The sequence below is a fragment of the Periplaneta americana genome, chromosome 17 (assembly GCF_040183065.1).
Source record: "Periplaneta americana isolate PAMFEO1 chromosome 17, P.americana_PAMFEO1_priV1, whole genome shotgun sequence".
NCBI lineage: Eukaryota > Metazoa > Arthropoda > Insecta > Blattodea > Blattidae > Periplaneta > Periplaneta americana.
In genome coordinates, this window is record NC_091133.1 from 8,202,417 (window position 1) to 8,225,495 (window position 23,079).

Here is a 23,079-nt window from a genome sequence, read left to right on the forward strand (position 1 = left end):
TTTTGAGGCTAGAGTTGGGAGAAGTTATTTATCGTTACAGTGCCAGCTGTTCCAGTTCCTTGAAAATATTATATTCCTAATAATAGTTCCGTAATATCAGTACCATTATAACTACAAAAGTGCACAGTGGTATTTTTTAATATATACGTAAGACTGATATGTAATGACAGAATTCGTAGATCAGATTTGTTCGAAACAGGAAATTTAAATTAATTTTTATTTATTTGTGAATGGGTGATGAAATCAGAACGGATTCCAATAATGAATAAAACCTAAACTGTTCTTCCTCTTCCATCCAGCTCAATTTCACAGTGGTGTATAATTTCTAAAAAAAATAGTTAAATAAAAAGCTATAATCATTTCTGCCATGCTAAAGTTCATAAAGTTGACATGAAGAATAATAACCTCATTGTCATTCACATTCACAACCTTTATATTTTTGCAAATAAAAAATCTGCATACTCTGCCGTCTCAGTGATATTACAATGCTGTCAAGTATTAACAGAATTTAGTTTCATTTCTAGAATTGATAATGAAACTAAAAAATGGAAAATATTTGTACATAAACCTTAACCAATATATTTCCATTTCCCTTGACTATTACACTTTTACGTCATACTACTTTTGACCAATAAAACGGTACGAAAGGACGTCTTTCAACTAATCATGGCTGCTTATCGCACAATTTTATCACTTCTCTAGCATTTGTTTAATTTTATCATTTCCTTAGCATGTATTTGTTTTTATCACTATCCTAGCATTTGTTTCTTTATTTCCCAAAATTTCAAACTGCAATTTTTTTACGGTACTATAAAACGTGGTTTGCGATCGTTATTTGTTTCCCGCATGGCTAGTCGACTGAAAATGGCGACACCGTTCAAACATTTTGGTGTAGCTAACATTAGTGAAATAGAATTTTAGTAACTCAATTAATCTCTATTTTACTGTATTATAGTACTTTATTTCTTCTAATCTTTGTATACCAGGGTCATACTGAAAGCCATGACCAACCCTTTGTTATGAATCTTAATTTTTTTTTTTTTTTTTTAAGACAAATCAGGTAACCTACATCATCTTAATCTACATCATCTTTCCACATAGTCTTCATTTCTTTGAACACATTTTTTCCACCGTTCTGTAAGTCTGAAACTTTCCTTGTGGTAGAAGTCCGTTCAGCTTACTGAAGACATTGACGTAGTGTTGGCCACAGTGTATATTAGAGAGTACAGCATTCTCGGCGGTGGCTGCCATATTTACTCCTTGCTCGGCACATAAGCGTAAGCAGTAATGCTAGAAAGAAGGTCATTAAAGGTGATATCATACATGTTGTAGTGGTTTATTGAATACACGAGACATGGATTAATAAACATTATTGTCATAGTGGAATGTCTCATTAGAGATAACACTTTATTATATATGTTATGTCCATTTCATTAGGGAGAACATCAGCAATTTTCTACTGCAGTTCTCATAGAAACACTTCAGCAGATTGTTATAATGCATTTGCTATAACAGACACTTAACAATAAATATATTCTAGGCCTAAAATACAGTGATAAGAATTTTTCAAGAAAATTATGACAAGTTGGGAACGTATGAGTTGAAGTGTTATTGAATAAAGACTTCAAATCCTTTAGTGGCAACTCATTTTCTACTAACGTTCCACATTTTTCTGAATTTACACTTACACTGCATTTACGAATTTACAAGGGTACACAAGTGACATTTCCTTGTACGACTTGAGAGTCACTAATGTGCTAATAAAATTTATAGATTAATCCCTGTTATCCGTTATTAGAGATGAAAAACAGTTTTGACAAATAATATATGACTTACGTTGTTTTATTTTGAACGAAACTGACCCCAACAAATAGTGAAGAGCTTGTTGTTCGCTCAAGTCAATATTTTTATTTTCAGTTAAATTATAGTTTAGACTATATCAATTTCTTTTACTCACATTCTCTTCACTAGACCTTTCTGTTTCGGGCTTACTCACATCTGTACCTACAAACTCAACTAATTGTTCAGAATCCCAAACTCTGTAATTTCCATCCTTCGTTTTGGAGAAAAACTGAGAAATCGTAATACACTTTTGAATTCTTTCACATTCGGGATAAGATTTATATGGAACAGACAGTATAAAATAAATTTTCTAACGCATCCTAGGTGCATGTGTCTATCATAAGATATTTGAAGTTCGCTTTGCAAAGACAACATTTTTGAAAATCAAGAATTTTTTTCGTTACCAGTATTATACCAGTTTGAAATGATTTCCAACGTCCGCTTTTGCCCACCTTGATATTTTCAATTATAAACATTGTCATTACTTATTTATGGCTTTTAAGGAACCCGGAGGTTCATTACTGCCCTCACAGAAGCTCGCCATCTGTGCAAGATTAATCCAGTCTCTATCGTCATATCCCACCTCTCTCAAATCCATTTTAATATTATCCTCCCATCTACGTCTCGGCAGTCCCAAAGGTCTCTTTTCCTCCGGCTTCCCAACTAACACTCTATATGCATTTCTGGATTCGCCCATACGTGCTACATGCCCTGCCCATCTCAAACGTCTGGATTTAATGTTCCTAATTCTGTCAGGTGAAGAATACAATGCCTGCAGTTCTGCATTGAGTAACTTTCTCCATTCTCCTGTAACTTCATTCCTCTTAGCCCCAAATCTTTTCCTAAGCACCTTATTCTCAAACACTCTTAATCCCTGTTCCTCTCTCAAAGTGAGAATCCAAGTTTCACAACCATACAAAACAACCGGTAGGCCTAATATAACTGTTTTATAAATTCTAATTTTCAGATTTTTTGATAGGAGACTAGATGACAAAAGCTTCTCAACCGAATAATAATAAGCATTTCCCATATTTATTCTGCGTTTAATTTCCTCCCGAGTGTCATTTATATTTGTTACTGTTGCTCCAAGATATATGAATTTTTCTACCTCCTCGAAGGGTAAATTTGTAATTTTTATATTTCCATTTCGTATAATATTCTGGTCACGAGACATAATCATAACTTTGTCTTTTCAGGATTTACTTTCAAATCTATCGCTTTACATGTTTCAAGTAAAATTCCCGTGTTTTCCCTAATAGTTTGTTGATTTTCTCCTAACATATTCATGCTATCCGCATATACAAGAAGCTATAACCTGTTCAATTCCAAACCCTGTCTGTTATCCTTAACTTTCCTAATGGCATATTCTAGAGCAAAGTTAAGAAGTAAAGGTGATAGTGCATCTCCTTGCTTTAGCCGGCAGTGAAAATATGTCGTTCAGAAAATTAGTAATTGAAGTATGTTTCTCTTCTTGTTTGTGACTTCATGCTAATTTTGTACAACGACAATTGACTGCACATTGATTAACTGCATAACAACACGGCATTCTTCAAGATAACAATGGAATATCACACTAGAAAGCTGTGTTCCTACGCAAGTCTTGAATTGTACGGAGTCTCCGCAGGTGTAAATATTGCCGCCGCATCGGCACTTGTCGGATCAAAAGAATGCGGTACTCTCCAATATACACTGCTCTGGGCCTCGCAGCTGTGAAACGAAAAGATGGTAGTCGGAGGGTGCCACGTCGGGACTGTAGGGAGGGTGCGGAAGAGTTTCTCAGCCAACTGTCCTGCTTTTCATCATGGTGACACGAGCAATGTGAGGCCGCGTGTTATCATGCTTCAGGATTATCTTTTTTTAGATTGTTTTTCGCGCATTGCACGACGGAGCTTCAAAAGTGTCTGGATATAACGGATAGCGTTTATGGTCTCTTCAGATTCAGGAAATTCAACCAGAATGCATCCCAGAACTCATCAACTCTTTCCTTGTTGAGTTCCGCGAAGGCAGTTCGAGGGTGACCAATATGAGGCTTTTCTTGGATGCTCTTGTTCCCGTCTTTGAAATGTTTTACCCATCTCCTAACACTGCTGGCGCCCATATACACATCTCCGCATGCATGCTCAAGCCTGAGGTGAATTTCAGCAGAAGATTTTTTCTCTTTAATAAGCAATTCAATGACAGCACGCTGTCGAAACGAATCATCGTCGTCGACCATTTTGCAAAAATTTCCTGTAATCGCGTGTTAGAAGCTAATGACGTCACAATATGTCAGCAGGTAGTGTAAAATCTGTAGATTACGATCATGCAGTCATTTCTGTTACATTGGTGTATTTGGAATTGTCTCAAATGGTTGCTTATGACTTTCAGTATGACCCTCTGTACTTTCTTTTGTTTTTATCACCTCCCTACAATTTGTTTCTTTGTTTGCCAACATTTCAAACTGCAAAATTTTTACGGTACTATAAGACATGCCTTGTGATTATTATTTGTTTACCGCATAGACACTCAACTGAAAATCAAACGTTTTGGTGAGGCTAACATTTGTGAAATAGAACTTCAGTAAGTTAATTAATATTTTGTTGTATTAGACTACTTGATTTCTTATAACCTTTATACACTTTCTTCCAATCTTGTAATAGTCTGTTAAATCCCACTCGAGTTTTCATTTTCTCTAGATAAATGAAAATCTCTAATGAGATTACTGTTGATAAAATTCACAAAAGAGATGAAATACTAGAATGCAGGCATCGTGTTAATAACTGTTTGATACAATTCTGTGTTAGTAAATTCAGTTTCAAATAATTTGTGATTGTTTGCAATGAAGTTTTTCATATTTTTCGTACTTTATACTAGTCCTGTTTCTAACATGGTTTTCATTGTGACGAAAGAATCCCCACTTATGCTTTCAATAGTGCTAAAGATGTTCCGTTCAGTGAAACAGGTGTTGTAATATAGTTCCAAAGTGAAACGAGTAGTGTGTACTAGCAAAGAACAACACTATCATTTTTAACGTAGTATTCCAAGGTGCTGTTACATTTTATAACAGTTCCAAACAAGGAATTGTTCCACAAGAACTATTACGTATTTTATTTTCCCATTTCTTCTGGTGACTGATAAATTTGTATGTTCACTTCAGCATTGTGGATAATGTTGAGAAGAATGTGTCACGAGAACACGCCAGCATGGATCTTGAAGACGACAATTTCATACAGTGTGGTAGCAACAGACCAGACTGTTCAAAAATTAGCGACGTAAGCCGTAATTCTATCAAGTGTAATATATGCGAAGAAGTTTTCGTTACAACGCAATCTCTGAAATTTCATTTTCAAATACACACAATGAAAAAGTCATTGAAGTGCAATGTATGTAGAAAGAGTTTTTCACAATTAGGGCATTTAACGCGACATGTACGCATTCACACACTAGATAGGCCTTTCAAATGTAAGGTGTGTGGAAAGCGTTTCTCAGGATCGGGAGATTTAACCAGACATGCACGCATTCACACAGGCGAAAGGCCATTCAAATGCGAGGAGTGTGGAAAGTGTTTCTTACAAATAGGACATTTAACGCGACATGTACGCATTCACACGGGCGAAAGACCATTCAAATGCGAGGTGTGTGGCAAGTGTTTTTCTGAAGCAGGAAAACTAAACAATCATGCACACATTCACACAGGTGAAAAGCCATTCATATGTAAGGTGTGTGGAAAGTGTTTCTCACAATTAGGACATGTAACGCGACATGCTCGCATTCACACAGACGATAGGCCATTCAAATGCGAGGAGTGTGGAAAGTGTTTCTTACGAATAGGACATTTAACGCGACATGTACGCATTCACACAGGCGAAAGACCATTCAAATGCGAGGTGTGTGGAAAGTGTTTTTCTGAATTAGGAAAACTAAACAATCATGCACACATTCATACTGGTGAAACGCGATTCAAATGTAAGGTGTGTGAAAAGTGTTTCTCACAATTCAGACATTTAACGCGACACGAACGCATTCACACAGGCGAAAGGCCATTCAAATGCCAGGAATGTGGAAAGTGTTTCTCACAAGTAGGACATTTAACGCGACATCTACGCATTCACACAGACGAAAGACCAATCAAATGCGAGGTGCGTGGTAAGTGTTTATCTGAATCAGGAAAACTATGCAATCCTGCACATATTCCCACTGGTGAAAAGGCGTTCAAATGTTAGTTGTATGGAAAATGTTTCTCAGCATTGGGAGATGTTAACAGACATGCACTCGTACACATTGACGAAAGACCAAATGCGAGGTGTGTGAAGTGTTTCTCACAATTAGGACATTTAACGCGACATGTAGGGGAGCAGTGGGTACAGTGAGACACAAAATATTAAGACATATGTATGCAAGTGAAATTTCAAGTATTTTTAAAATCAAGTGCAATGGAAATATACATTAATACATGGAGTACAATAATACATAAACAGAAATGTTAATAGATAAAGGACATAATATACAATGCGTGTTTGTAAAAAAAATGCAAATGTCTCACTGTTCCCATTCCGGAGGGTACAATGAGACACCAGTGTCTATTAACGGACATTGAAATGATTTACATTTATTTCAAAAGACAAGAAAGCTTGCTGTGTCTTTATCTTGCCACGTCGTGTAGATTTATTTAGAATCATTTTGATGTCTGACTTCGAAACCATTGAAACATCTTGAACATTAGGAAAAATGAATTTTCCATGAGTTTCCAAACTTTTGCTGAAAAATAAAATGACTTTTTGGTGTCAACAAAGCTTATAATTATAAGAATTTAATTTAATTCTTTATTATTTTTTAATATTATTTAAATTTTGTGAATAATTTTTTATTTAAGAAACCATTAAAATGTAATGTATCCATTATTTTAAGCTATAGCTCCTAAATTGGTTACTAGTATGTTCATTTTTAATGTTAGTTACCGGTAAATCTAATATAAATACAGTTTATTTTTGCAAATCATTGGTAAATGGGAACAGTGAGACGTCTCATTGTGCCCTTCAATGGCATGTCTCACTGTTCCCTTTATGCATAGTTCGTTTAAAAATGGCACCATCACTTCAAAATAAAAACAAGATTAAACTTTGCAAAACATAACGTCAAATGCCATAGTATTAGGTAACAAAACATTCATATTTCTATTTAATTTGTATATCCAATACAACCTTCATTAAACACAAGCCAAAATTTTACTTCTAGAGTGAAAAATTACGAATTATTTTTTCATCACTCACCTTTACAACTAGAATCAAATCGAGTATGAAAATACTGTTACTTTACTCATGCAACATACAACTCTAATCACTTCAGCACAAAGATGCAATACGTGAATCCAACATGTAGAATGTAAAAGCTGAGGTGCAACTCCAGCCAGTCGTCTGCCAGCAAAAAGCATATGTGGTGCACTGTCTGATATTAAAACAATAAAATTGCTTCTGTGAACATAAATAAGATCCAGTGTAGCAAGTATTAAATTTACTATAACATCGGCATTGCAGTGTTCAACAATTTTGGTGTTCACAAGACGAGGTTTTTCATTCACAACACCCAGTGGAGCAACAAGAACATTCACCACCTTACAATTCCTTAGACAGAATTTCCCTCACATTTTGACTTAGTTTCCTGAAAGTCGTCTTCAGCACACTTTGCAAGATACCTTCTTAGAGTAGTTTCACTGGGAGCCGGCTGCATATATGTAGCTGTTGCTATACACTGATGAAATCGTTGGTTAGGAAAGACATGCAATGGAATACCAGCAGAAGTGAATGCTTCCACAAGATTTTTCATATTATCCTTGGATTTTTCCATATGCTGCCATACTTGAGGTATTGTACTGACATGTATGCTTCTAGGACCACCTGAAATTGAACCCTATCCATCACTCTCTTTCCGAGATCTATGCTTAAAACTTTCCACATATTTCTGCACAATGGATTTTTTTTTTTTTCGAAATTAATAGACTCTGAACATAAGGTACACAAAAGTTTCCCCTTTTCAGCCACAAAATTATCTGTAGGAAACTCGCGAATCCTTTGTATCGCAGTTACAGATGTCTTCAGCATGCTGGTATCAAATACATGTGAACTCTTCTGATTCAGAATGTGAACTGGCCCTAAAACCATTAAACTTGTACTCTGTAATGTTATTTTAATTGTTGTCCTGTTTCTCACAGAACTACAAATGTAACTCTAGTTAAGATTTTAAAATATAACTTCAGAATATGTATGATAAGATTTTCTTGTGTTAAATTCTAATGTACCTTGTTTACATGTTTCGACCTATTTATGGGTCATCCCCAGAACTGGTCGTTGTTGGTCTTGACGCCTCTTGTTTTGTTTCTTGGGAGGATGTGTTCGTGTGGTATAATGTAGAGTCTAAGAGTGTGTGTTCTGAAATTGAGTTGTGTGTTGAGGATTTTGTTGGGGTGTGTTTTCGTGTGTCTGCATATTTCATATTGTTCTAGTGTGTTTAGTTTCTGGATTTTTGCTTGGATGTGTGGTATTTCCATGTCTGTGTTGATGTCTCTGTGCGTGTGGTTAGCATTTGTGATGTGTTCTGCATATGTGGAGATGTTTTGTAATTTTGTTATGGCTGTGTTGTGTTCTTTGTAACGTGTTTGAAATGTTCTGCCTGTCTGTCCTTTGTAGAAGTTGTTGCAGGTGTTACATTTGAGTTTGTATACGCCTGTGTGGTTGTATTTGTTTGTGTATTTTGTGTGTTGGGATATTTTTGTAGAGTGTCATTTGTTGTTGTAATTTAATTTCTTGAGTGAGGTTGCAATTGTGTGTGTGTTTTTGTTTTCGTATGTTAGTGTGATGTATTTTTTGTGTTCTTGTGTTTGTGTTGTATTCTTATGCTTTTTGTGATTATGTTTTGTCTTACGTATTATGTTAGGATTGCATCCGTCTTTATGGGCTATGTATTTGATTGTGTTTAGCTCTTCGTTGTAATTCTGTTGGTTCATTGGTATGTTCGGAATGCAGCTTGTTTGTGTTGTTGTTGTGGGTTTTCTGTATACTTTGAATATGTGTTTGTTGTCTACTTTTGTTATTGTGTTGTCTAGAAAATTTATGGATTTGTTGTTTTCAATTTCTAATGTGTAGTGTAGCTTTGGGTGTATTTTGTTTATGTGTTGATGCCGGTTTTGGATCTGTCTTTTGTTTCCTTTGTATAGTATTAGTATGTCATCTACGTATCTGTGCCAATATATGGTGTTGTCTGCGTGTTTGTTGTTGTCTTTGTTTAGTATGTATGTCTGTTCTATGTGGTGTAAGAATATTTCTGCTAATATGCTGTAAATGGGTGATCGCATGGGTAGGCCTTCGGTTTGAGTGTAATATTTGTTATTGTGTGTGAAGTAGTTTTGTTTTGTGATGATGTCTGTGGTGTGGATGATTTCTTTAATGTGTTCTTGTGGTGTGTTGTTGTTTTTGAGCATTTGTTCTAGTATCTGTAGTGTATCTTTTATGGGTATGTTTGTATGTAGGTTAGTTATGTCGAAAATTGCTAATGTTGTACTGTGTGGGATATGTTTGTCTTTTATTTTATTCGCTAGGTCTATGTTTTTTTTATTGTTGTTTATTTTTCGAATTTTATCTTGTTCCTTATGGTTTTGTCCATGTATGTGGCTAGTTTGTGTGTTGGTGCATTTCGATGATTGACTAAAGGTTACCACACACAGAAAGTTATTTCAAGCTAAGCTAGGCTATGCTAACCAATCCTAAGCTATGATGTGTTATGACACGAAACGATAGCTAAGCTAAGCTAAGTAAAACAGATGATTCCAAATGGCTGGATATCCAACTACAATATTTGAAGAAGAGGCAATTTTATTGGTTGCTGTGATGGAAGATGAAGAAAGAGAAGGAAACAGAACTAGGAGACGATTTTGGAAACATGATATTGGAAGACGTAGAGGAATACATGGTGAATTTCATCATTTGATTCAAGAATTGCATGGAAATAATGAAGAATTTGAAAGTTACTTTCGGCTGAATCAGGAGCAGTTTCATGAACTTATTTCTATTATTGAGGATGATATTAAAAGAAATGTACAAATTGGAGAGAATCTAAAACACCAAAAGAAAGATTAGCAATATGTTTGAGGTAAGAACATAACATTACTATGTTCGCTATATTTCCAATATTACGTTATTGAATTTTATATTATTAATCCATTAAGTCCCAAATTATTTTTTTCTACATTTTGTTGTTTTATTTATTGGAAACACATAAGAAAACCCAGCAGAACACATACCTATCATAGAAAATATTTTGAGATGCCTAGTTTCAGAGAAAATAGCTGTCCTCTAAATAGGACGCTGGGATCTACTGTAATCATAAGAACCAAATTTGCCTGATACAGTCATATCTCGTAAAATAGCAAACCATTACTAAATTTGGCTGATACAGTCATAGTTTATGAAATGATGCAAAACATTGCATACACAGTGTGACGTTACATTTCACACAGTATGACTTCGGCCTTCCTCCACAGCCATTTCGTGCGCATCTTCTCTCTTCCTTTCTTCGGACAATGATGTGTCCAACTCCATCCATCCTGACATCAGGACAACTCTTAGATGGTGATGCAGATGTCGCCCTAGTTGCTTCCTGCTTGTGTCAAATTTCATATAGGACATAGTCACTGCACATCTGAAATTTAGAAGATCCAGTGCATTTGCCCCATGTGCACGTCTATATAGGAGCGACACATTCACCAATGCGATGTCTATCTGTGTTGTAAATATGGGCGAGTAATACTTTTTTTTTGGGACACCAATTACGTGTTTTCCTACTAGCCAATCATGATGATCAACACCTCCATGTGGGAATTGTAATCTTCAGTACGCCGAGATTTATGGTGTGATAATTTGTGGAAATAGTGACATACTTGTTGTCATTTCACCGGTCGAAAAGTACTTCTCTATTTCGGTCACCCAGAAAACTCCATGGCGCTACAGCCCATGAAGGGCCAAGACCGACCAGCTGCCTGCTGGCCTCACGTCCACATGCCGAAGCAGAGGTGGACGATCATCCAACCAGAATAGAGGTATCGTGTGTTTAGCACGATGGTCCCGCCCCAGCCGTTGTAGCTGGTTTGTGAAACCGGATTTTCGCTACCTATCGTAGCTCCCAAAGTGCATTACGATGCTGGGTGGACACCGGTCTCATACACTGGTCGAAATTTCATGAGAAAATTTCTTCCCCCATGAGGACTCGAACCAGCGCGCATTCCGTAAAGCGAGTCCTAGGCAGGATGCCATAGATTACGTCGCGGGACCTATTTCCGTCATACTGATAGTAAAATGTACCTCGATCTTGCTTCTCCAATTCCTTGCTGTTCCGTAGTGGACATTCTCCAGTAAGGCTCTCTCTTACAGTTCCTGTTGCTCTGTATCCTAACTTTGAAGATGAATAGGGATATCATGATTTGTGAAATAGTTATCAAAGAGTAAAGTATAACTATTTGAGTGTTTAACACAGTCGAGCATATTCAGAATCACTCTTGATTCAACAACAAATCATCTTTTTCATTTTCCACAGCATCCTTTCCACAATATAGGTCGAAATTGAAGCAGTACGCACTGGTTCCACGGAGAGCCCATAATTGTACCCAAATCTGATTGGCTTCCCACAAATGAACTGTTTCAGACTGTGATGCCAATAGTACTTCACAATCATTTCATCCACAGACAGAAATTCCTAAAAAAATCCCGAACTGCTGAAGTGAAGTATTTATCATCTTTATGAGAAGTCTGACTTTGAATCTGAATCAGCATCACACAAGGTACACTGGCCGTCGGAAGCAGTGCTTACTCTCTCTGATACCATTCTGCGCGGAATAGTAATAATAATATCTGATATCTCCACACCTGTGGAGTAACGGTCAGCACGTCTGGCCGCGAAACTAGGTGGCCCAGGTTCGAATCCCGGTCGGGGCAAGTTACCTGGTTGAGATTTTTTCCGGGGTTTTCCCTCAATCGAATACGAGCAAATGCTGTGTAACTTTCGGTGCTGGACCCCGGACTCATTTCATTCAGACGCTAAAGAACCTAGATGTTGACATAGCCTCGTAAAATAACTCAATTTAAGAAAAATTATCTGATATCACTAAGTACTGGTTAGTCATATGTTCGTAACAAACGGAATGCCGTCATGTACAGAGGAGTGTTATATTGCATTACACTTCATTCCAGCGTCCTATTTAGAGGACACCAATATTTGCATTGTTGTCAAAGTCAACTAGCATTGTTGATGATAACGATTATATATCAGATTGAAACACCAAACTATCTGCTATATATATTTACAAAACAATAATTACATTACCAAAATCTCGGATGATATCGGCAGTGATAGGTTATAATATGAAGTACAATTGCGTAGGGTGAAGGAAAAGTATAAAATAAAATATAAAACTATAAAACCAAGTCCAAAATATTATTTTGTACATCAAAACAGTTCAGTTTGTAACATGACACACACAATTAACATAATTAGGATATTGTGATTGCTAAAAAAAATAAATAAGCTACTGTCCTCTAAATAGGACACTGGGATATAATGGGTTAATGAGTCTATTCCTAAATATATTATATATTTTACTCTCACAACAAAAGTTTTAACAAAGTTTATTATCAATGTTTATACCACATCTTTGAGTACGGTATCATTATTGTGGCTCACAATTACAACATAGGTTGGGTGGATGAATTTGTGTTTATGGGGGGTGAAATTAGAGTGAAATTTTGTCCTAGGCTTGTTCTGCCAAAATTTTCTTCTTCTGCTGCCATTACTATATGAAATATTTCATGCTTCACTCGCATTTGTAAATTCACTGGCAATTTTTTTTGGGGGATTCACACATAGATGTGAAAAAAATGTCGATTGGATTTGTATTCTCTGTGCGTGTCTTCAGGTATTCAATTACTTTCTCAGCACTGCTCGATGCAAGGCTGGTTTTTTGCTGGATGGCTGGGCGGTTGGATGGCTACTGGAGAATTATCAACTACAGTAGTGGCAGCAGGAGAACATCCAGATATAGTTGGTTGATCAGTGTTTTCAGTAACGCTATCTTCAGTCTCAGCAGGGTCATGCTGCGACTTTGAGTTATCTGAATGTTTGTATAGGTGCTGTAAGGAAACATGTGTATCAGATGATAACTGGAGGCCCCTTATGGGGACTCAATGATATGCAACATAGATATTACTAAAAAATATTATAGGGACTACCGTATGTACTGTTATTTATTTTATTTTTACTTTCGATAATAACTATATACACACAATAATAGCACCATTAATAAAATTGAAACTTTTTTTAATATTACAACCATTCCTGTGTGTAAAACAAGTAAAAACACGCACTGTTAAGACAAATTCTTTATTTCCACATTTATTACCTTTATTGTTACTGTTAAAGATTGCTTTCTCATATTACATATGTCAGCAGTGGCAGTGCGTCAATAAGAGCACGTGAACACCTTGTTTCCATTAATGCACGACTAGTTTTATTATTTGATACCGTATCGATATCAGAATCGAGTATTTTAAACTTCCAGCATCTTGCATAAACTTCTTATGTAAACTTGGCAACATCCGTTCACGTACAAGCAGTGCTCTTTTCGAGATGGTTACAGGAATTTCACGCATGCGCGGGAGAAAATTGTCTTTAGCTGGCCGCTTATGACTCGTCAAGAGCACAAAGCGTTAAGTGAACATGATGAGTATCTATCCTACAGATGTCAGATGCATTGGTGCCTATCGTTCACGTGCTATATCTCGAGGAGGAAATTTAAAAGCCTGTAGATGTCAGCATCTGACTGTAGGAACGTTTACTTTACGTAGATGTGTGTACAGTGCTGCTACGAGAGTGTAGTTTGTGAATTACTATATTTCAGTGTCGGCATAATAGCATAGTTTGACTTTCAAACACGTGTTGGCTATCTGTGGTGGTGGTATGAATTTAAGTATCTGTATGGTAGTGTATAATATATAAGAATAATATTTACTGGCATATATTTATAGTAATCAATCTATGCGAATGGGATTACAGTACTGGTATAGGCTATAATGTATCATTGTGTTGTGAATCAAAATATATTATTGAACACACGCGTTTGTAAATAACGGGACTGTGGTATGTATTCATTATTAACAAACGTAAACAATGAACTCTGTTCAATGAAATTTGGAACAGTAAAGAACTGGGTAAACTGGCTTACCAGGAAAAATTGGAAATAGAAAGACTGAGTTTCATTATTATTATTATTATTATTATTATTATTATTATTATTATTATTATTATATGCCATTTTGAATTTATATCCTTTTTTTTTTTTTCGATAGTGAAACATTGGAATCATGACATTTCATATTAGATTAAACGTACAATTTCAAATTCTCTTCGATTTTTGAACCACAAAATTGTGAACACACATAATATCTTATCACGAGCCGCCACTGTATGTCAGCAAACCGTCTTGTAGACATGTAAGGGAGTAGGAACTGCATTTGTTTTTGCAATTTCCATTCTTTAATCTTCACTGCTCCCTGTCCACTTTTTTGTTTCTTTCTGACTTTTGATTGCCTCTCTGAAGCAATCCCTCAGTTTTTTTCCCCCTCAGCAATTCAAATGGGAATTATGACTTGACTCCTTATGTAATAACTAGATGGCAGCGTAGTAAACCTGACAAAAGTTGTTAACTTCAAAGCCTATAAGGCCGACCTATCTGGGGTATATAGACACAACGAGCACAGAATACAATAGAGTAGACACTAGCATCTTAATACCATTGGACGGAGTGAAGCCGGTTTGATGGACCTGACGCCATCTTGTTGCTACCAAAACATTGCAAAATAGCTATTACGTTATAGAAGATCTTATGATAATAAGAATTCCATATGTCCCTAATTTCTTGTAGGACTCACACTTTCTTGTTTGTTTCGTAATACAGAATCGCTATGCACGTATTTTTAGCAAAAATTACGAAACTGTCATCGATAAATCACATATATACAGGTTATTTAAATTGGCAGCTCTTCAAATTGCAGTATGGTATTTAATAGATAATCTGGAAGGTTAAACAAACAATAATGATAAAAAAGGAAAATAACAGTTTGACCTTATTTTGCTACTAGTCCAATAAAAATGCTACCCTATAATAATTACTTTTATAGGTTGATCCATTTGCTTCGATTTAATAATGAAACTTGCTTCTTAACGCAAATTATCATTCTCTTCCTTTTGCCAGTATTTCGTATAGATGTCCCGATTTTGTTTAGAGAAAAAATGGAATGCTCTTAACCATATAATATTTGATAGGCTCTTCGTTTATAGTATATAATTAGATTATAACGGCGAACAAAAGTGAAGTTTTATTACCAAGTGGGTCAAGTTAGTTCACGACCGAGTTAATGAAGCTACTAAGTCTGTAAAGCATAAGTCTGATTTCGTGATTATAAAAATTAATTACAATAATATTAATACACTATTTCTTTTTCTTCATCAAACGAATACGTGCATTCGGTTTAAGAGAAACCTCGGTACAACAGTTTTCTATAGCACTCGACACAAACTTCCAACATGGGTTGTTAGGTTAGCTTCGCTCGTAAATGCTAAGTCTGCAAAGCATGTCTGATTTCGTGATTATAAAAATTAATTACAATAATATCAATACACTAATCCTTTCTCTTAATCAAACAAATACGTGAACAATACGAATCTAACCGACTAACTTAGGCTAAATCATTCATTACCGTATCTAGCCTACCGGTAATAAGTACATTTCACACATGCATATTTACCTGTGAAAAGTTATTCCAAGATTTTTTTTTTGGAAACCTGTTTGTGCAGCCATACGCAGAACATGTAGGCATATTGAAATTAGTTAATTTATTAATTAAAACAACGATGCAACATCACAATCAACTGCCCATGTGCTAACCGGGAGCGCAATGTTTTGGTAGAATCATAATGGCGACTGTGCACAAAAGCGGCTTCACCTCCAAGCTGTTTATATCTACTCTATGCATTCTGTGCTCGTTGTATAGACACACCATCTACAGAGTAGCCAATTACTGTAAAGATTATTCCTTTCCCGAAACTCAAGTCTCTGTAACAGCGGTTGGTATCACGGCTTCATAGATCACCTCATCTTGAAAACCTAGTTAAATGAAATTGCAATATTATCACTGTTAATGCCATTGCCTGGGTACTTTGTGTTAATATTGGACGCGGCTATTGCTGCAGACTGATAGCTGAAACAGGTATATCAATCCATTACATTCTGTCACAAAGGTAAGTATATTGTTATATTGTATTCCAAGTAAGCGTAAGTTACATGATCCATTCTTCACAAACGGACTTCGGCCCAAACACCGGGTTGCCATAAACTTAGGAACTAAAACCGGGACATATAATTAAAACACCCGCTGATTGTGCAAACATTGCTCTTTTATTGGAATTAAAATAATTTTGCAAAGAAATTAACACAATATTACTTGCTTCTTTTTTCATAATCATACCATTCATATTTTTCAGATCTGCTCACAGCCTGCATGATGGATGGATATTTCTGTTCCTACCGGTACATGTAAAATTCAGAACATATCATTTTCAGATTGTAGTGGCATTGCAATATGCTTTCTATGATGTCTGTGCGTAACTGATTTCTATCATCAGTCCATTGTGCTGCCATCAGAGAAAATTTGCGTTCAAGATTTACACTGTGAGCAGGCACAGTGAAAATATATTGAGATATTTCCAATAATTCTGAATACTGTTCTGTATGGTTTACAGTATCAAAAAATTTGTCTCTTGTCTTGAACTTTTCCGCTTTCCCATTCATGAACACCCAAGTTTGTACTCACAAAGTTTTTGAAGCAACCAAACTGATCAAACACTTCAGATTCTGAAAGCTGCACTTTTTTTTTTTAGGTAAGTCAATGTCTCTTCTATATTACTGTTTAAAGTTTTCATCAAGTTCGGCTAAATCACACAATATATTGTACTAACCTTAAAATACAAATAACCTGTAAACCAACTAAAAAATGGGGACGTCTGACCGTTCCAAACGAATTTGTCGGGACACCGGGACAGTGGACACAAACGTGGGACAATCCTGGAAAACCGGGATGTATGGCAACCCTGCTCAAACAAGATAGAACTGTTGTTATTCACATGCTTTACGCCTGCATTTCAATCCATCTATTCTTTCTGGTTTACATGTGCTCATATTGGTGAAATTTATTTCATTCTTTGCATTCGTACATAAAACTTAGACAATAGAAAGTCATTTATATATAATACTTTTGTACTGTGCTATTGTTCTGCATTATCGTCGACTTGCAAGTATAACATAATATGTCGGCAATTAATATCTTTCTGACAGCTACAGTCTTCAATTGAATGTCTTTTTTTTTTAAAGCTAAATTCTATAATATCCATAGAATGGGCATGCTTTTCTGTAGTCGTTTGTGTTTGTACTACAGAGATACGGATTTTTTTTCACATGCCAGTAAGTATTGACACGTCCTCTGGCCTTCTTCTTTTTAATAATGTACAGAAAAACCCTGCCATGAACCGTTATGATCAGGATGGTAATCTGGGTGTCGAGGTAGTCAAGTGATAACACACATTCACTGTAAAACACAACTATTTATTACGGCATGCAACATAAATTCGTAACACGTAACCGTTCTATACAGTTTATTCACCCCTCAAACGTCACCCAACAATGTGCGCCTTCGTCGTGGATTCCATACTGTTTAAATCCGTTCTACTGCAAAAACTTGATTAAACATAAATCGAAACCAACTCACTGAACTGATGAATTCTAGAGGCAGGCTTTTAGGTATTTCACAACTCGAGTAACGATCCACCAAAAATACAAATACCGACCAGAATTTCACCAGAGTAGACTGAATACAAATCCGTCTGGAAAATGGTAGCAGCTCAAACTAAAAAGTACATCCCAAAACTCGCCACTAAACTCCACCAGAATATCTTCTACAATTCACTTGTAGGTTCCCGCACACCGATTACTATTCTGCCCCAGGCAGAACTATCGAACCCGGTCCCTGCCCACGCAACAGCTCGCACTCTGCTACGCGTCCGACCTCCACGAGCCCAACCATTAGACTCCTCTACTTTTCGAGGTGAAACTCGCTTCACAGACCAAATCTAAATCACACCACTGTCTTGACCAATCAGCAAGCGTTATTACAAAATGATTAATTCTCCCTGGCTCAAAAAATTTATGCTCCCTCGGTATAAACTTAACATAGTTTATAGGAACAGAAACAGAGCATAAAAAAAAGAAAATAGAGAGAAAGGCCATCTACGAGAAGTAAGAAGAACTAGATCAGAAAGAAAAAACTACAAGCCATCTATGAAAAGTTAGAATAATTAAAACTAACAGAGAAAATATGAGGATAGAAAAAACTAAAAGAAATAGAAAAGAAAAGAAAGATGTGCCGAAATATAAACGGCACAGACTCCCCCCCTGAAACTGGCGCAGTTCCTGAACAGCGCCAACACCAGGTCCGAAGACGCTGCGAGGATTAGTTGGCTAGCAAAAAGGAAACTCATCCTCAGCTATGTCCCATAACAAGCTGCTAGGTACAGTATCTTCCAAGTGCACAGCCAGCACTGACGCCACTGCTGCAATGATCCAGACGGCCGAACATGTAAATCGTCTTGTAACCAAGTGTCCACGGGTAGAGACGGTATCCTCACCATGCTCCCCCGCGACCCACTTAGCCCTTCGGAATGACCACAGTCCGTCGCAGTCACCCCAATCAACCAATTCCTTCGATCCACTGACCTCTGGGTATAGTCACAGCACGCTTTCACCCTTCGCGCACTCAGTAAAAAAAAATCCACTACAAACGTGATCGATGCAACAATGCCAAAACTAAACAGCAACATCTTAAAGTGAAAGAAAAGAAGAGGAGAAACCCCGAGTAGAGAAAGGAAATTAGAAAGGAAGTAAGCTACAGAAAAGAAAGGTATACGAAAGAGAGGAAGATAAGACAAATGAAGTGGGAAGAGGAAACCGGAAAGATAAATTTCGCGAATAAACGACCCCAAAATAATTAGTCTGAGCTTTGATGATACGTAAAAGCCAACCTAGAACTAAAAACACACACATGGTAATACACAACTCAAAAACATATAAATACATAATAATACAACAATGTTGAATTGAATAAGATTAACTGAAAAAAAAAAGAAATCCCTTAAAAAATACAAACTTTTAGATAATATCTGTAACTTGCTTCACATATGACCATTTCTGGTATGATAGTCTTTTCAGCCATATTGTCACTTCCTCTTGATGATACGCCAAACTACATCCGTTTTCATAGTCCATACATGAATATGAAAATTAGCACACTCCTTCGTGATACAACAGTTTAGCACACAGTACTCATCGCATCACCCACTCATAATACAATCCAGTACAAACTTTTACTGGGTAGTTTTAGTAAGTACCACCGTTTGGTGCAATGTACCTTACTATGAAAACCACCTTTAGCTCACTAAATGCTCAAATGAGACATTTAGTCATACAGCTCTGTAATAACAGAGTTGTCAGAACCCGACTCAGTTCTGATCTGATCACCAAATACCGTCTGCAGTGTCGTTTGGCTGTCCTTCACAATAAAGACCTTGGGACGGCCAAACTGAGCAGACCAAACCCACACAACTTAACCTAACCCAAACTAACCTTTTCCCCCTCTATGGTTCCCTTAGGGAGAAAAGGTGCCCATTTTAGAAGACTCCTACTTCATGCATGGGCTGCAGTGGTGCTATTCTTAACCTGGCGACCACACGGGTGTAACACTACACACCATATTTAGCCCTCAAGGCTGATTTACTCGAACCGCAAATGTTGCACTTTCTCACATACGACGAAACCTCACGAGTCATACCCTTCCAGGTAAACCGTTCCTTGACTTTCCCCAGGGTTTTATAAATACCTAAATGCCCCCCTGGTGGCGAGTCATGGTAATACTTTAACACCGCGGGAACGAGTTCACTAGGTACCACAACTTTTACCTTCTGATCGTATTTGGTGAGGTAACAAAGAATATCTTCTCTCAAACAATACAAAGCCCTATCCAGGCCTTGCTGGATACTATCGCGGATGCAGCGAAGTTCAGGATCTCGGCACTGAGCCTCTCTAACTCCCGTGAACAAGAGGGGTACTTCACTTAACACCGGAAGGGCAATCGGAGTGGAAACCTGTACCAGAACGGGGGCACTATCCGTTTCATCAAACATGCGTGATGAAGTATCAGCCACGACGTTCTGCGTGCCCCTAACGTGTTCGACCCGGCAATGTTTATTGAGTACCTCCGGATACTCCTCAACCAACCGACATACCCGGCTCGCCTGATTCGCACTTAAATTACTTAGATCGATCCCCTGACTATCCTCTTCGTTCATCTGAAAGAACGGATCCGCAGATGCTGCAATGGGGAGCAGTTCTGTCACCTCCAACTGGTTCCCAAAAGTAAACTTGTGGTGAGGACGGAACTTAAAGAAAAATTCGTTAAGAGACATATCAACCATCAAACCCATCTTCGCCATGAAGTCAGTGCCTAGAATGGCAGGACAAACTAAATCTTCAACCACACCGAAATTAAACTTCCATACAAACTCGCCAATCTGAACTCTTAAACTGATGCTCCCAGATACAGAGAACGATTGAGAAATGGCCGAAAACAGCTTCACAGTACCAGGAGTGATGTACCATCCTTTCTCTCGCGCTAATTCCGCACTAACTAAGGAGATCACGCTACCCGTATCCAATAATACCTCAACCAGCTCCTTGCCTAACTGAACAATGGTAACCGGACACTGACCGTGAGGAGAGGCACGTATACCCCTGGATAACATAGAAAGAGAATAATTACTTTGCTTAACTTCTTTAGGGTACTTGGGACCCGATCTTAATCCTTGTGGCGAAGAGCCCAAAACTTCATTCTCTCTGTTGTCTTGCATAGCTCTCCCTTGCTGCCTACATTCACGGGCATAATGCCCCGCTTTGTTGCAATTATAACACCTATTATCTTGTTTCGAAACGACAGATCTAGTCAGGTTGCTTCCTGCCAAGACACCACTATCCAGTATGGCTTGACTCCGCACACATAATGCGTCTAGCAGAAAGAAATTCTGCGGGCGGTCGGCGCTTAAGTACTGTGCCCGAACCTCGGGGTCGCGCGCCCCTGACAACGCAGCGTCCACTATCTGTCTTTCAGTCAACCCCGCTACAAAAACCTTTTCAATGACTTTTAACACTTCCACGTATTCAAGTAGGGTCTCACTGTCACTTTGTTTACAGTAGAAATACTCCCCGAACAGAAGATGACGAGTTTTGTCAGGTATGAACTCATTTAATACACCCTTATGAAAATCAAGTAATGTCTTTTCATCTTCAATGGCCGCTAAAATTCTATTAGTCAACATTCCGTTGGCAAATGGAAAAATCAAATGTAATAACGAGGCCTCATCCAAATGAAAAGCTCTACATATGCCTTTAAGCTGCACTAACACCCTTAGAAAATGCATGACTGCCTGTATACTACTAACTGATAAAACCATCCCTTTCTTCAGAACGGATTCAAACAGATTAGGCATGTTAGCGAACATCAAGTTAATGTAGTCCTTCTTCCTGTTAAGATCGCAACCTTTCTCAGTGGCAGAAACTTCATTGGCCACCCCTGAAACCTGTTTCTGCTCTCTCGCAGTGTGCTGCCCCGTGACCGTACTCTCCTGGCTCCTACTCTTTTCCAGATTCGTAAGTTCCATTTTCACTGCCCCCAATCTCTGTATTTCCTTCTCGAACTTTTCCCTATCTACAACTTCCAACTTAACCTCGAGTATATCTTTCAGACGTAATTCCCAATGAATCACCCTGTTCCATATTCTTCTAAAAAGATCCTTCTGAAAATCGACCCTCAAATCCTCCAGAATTTCCGAAAATGACTCCACAATTTTTACACATTTGAAAAGTTTACTAGCGATACAGTACTGTGGGTATTTCCGCGGAGTCTGCTGGGAAACTAACCCCGGTTCCTTAGCTTTGGCTAGTAGAGTAGTGACATCCGCGTTCGAGTCAACCTCCGCGCCACGTGCTCTCAGTTCATATAGCAACTCATCTTTACAGAGGGCGCGCCAGTCCAACATCCCAGCATCCATCTTCAAACATAAAAAAAACACAACAAACCAACACAAACCCGTATACCTCGGCTTTGAGATTCCAAGCACTGATCATAACCACGCTCTCGCTACAACTGACACGTCCTCTGGCCTTCTTCTTTTTAATAATGTACAGAAAAACCCTGCCATGAACCGTTATGATCAGAATGGTAATCTGGGTGTCGAGGTAGTCAAGTGATAACACACATTCACTGTAAAACACAACTATTTATTACAGCATGCAACATAAATTCGTAACACGTAACCATTCTATACAGTTTATTCACCCCTCAAACGTCACCCAACAATGTGCGCCTTCGTCGTGGATTCCATACTGTTTAAATCCGTTCTACTGCAAAAACTTGATTAAACATAAATCGAAACCAACTCACTGAACTGATGAATTCTAGAGGCAGGCTTTTAGGTATTTCACAACTCGAGTAACGATCCACCAAAAATACAAATACCGACCAGAATTTCACCAGAGTAGACTGAACACAAATCCATCTGGAAAATGGTAGCAGCTCAAACTAATAAGTACATCCCAAAACTCGCCGCTAAACTCCACCAGAATATCTTCTACAATTCACTTGTAGGTTCCCGCACACCGATTACTATTCTGCCCCAGGCAGAACTATCGAACCCGGTCCCTGCCCTCGCAACAGCTCGCACTCTGCTACGCGTCCGACCTCCACGAGCCCAACCATTAGACTCCTCTCCTTTTCGAGGTGAAACTTGCTTCACAGACCAAATCTAAATCACACCACTGTCTTGACCAATCAGCAAGTGTTATTACAAAATGATTAATTCTCCCCGGCTCAAAAAATTTATGCTCCCTCGGTATAAACTTAACATAGTTTATAGGAACAGAAACAGAGCATAAAAAAAAGAAAATAGAGAGAAAGGCCATCTACGAGAAGTAAGAAGAACTAGATCAGAAAGAAAAAACTACAAGCCATCTATGAAAAGTTAGAATAATTAAAACTAACAGAGAAAATATGAGGATAGAAA

The 23,079-nt window shown here is 37.6% G+C and overlaps 1 protein-coding gene and 1 long non-coding RNA gene across 14 annotated transcripts in view; one reads left to right on the forward strand and one right to left on the reverse strand.

Moving 5' to 3' along the window:
* The window catches only part of LOC138692641 (oocyte zinc finger protein XlCOF6.1-like), a 111,233-nt gene that overhangs the window by 36,162 nt on the left and 51,992 nt on the right, over positions 1-23,079 (forward strand). For 3 of the 13 annotated variants that reach the window (XM_069815715.1, XM_069815713.1, XM_069815714.1), the window contains exon 5: positions 4,979-7,829. The exons of 6 other annotated variants lie outside the window; for them this stretch is intronic. In XM_069815715.1, the coding sequence (XP_069671816.1) occupies positions 4,979-6,044 (1,066 nt within the window). In that variant the 3' untranslated portion in view covers positions 6,045-7,829. Of the gene's footprint in view, positions 1-4,978; positions 7,830-16,005; positions 16,159-23,079 lie in introns of those variants that run through there. 4 more of the 13 variants (XM_069815719.1, XM_069815722.1, XM_069815721.1 and 1 more) reach the window with 3 other exon arrangements.
* LOC138692679 (uncharacterized) lies at positions 12,441-15,657 on the reverse strand. Its single transcript, XR_011330098.1, has 2 exons — positions 14,338-15,657; positions 12,441-12,992 (listed from the first exon to the last, which is right to left on the reverse strand). It is a non-coding gene; the product is annotated as an uncharacterized lncRNA (long non-coding RNA).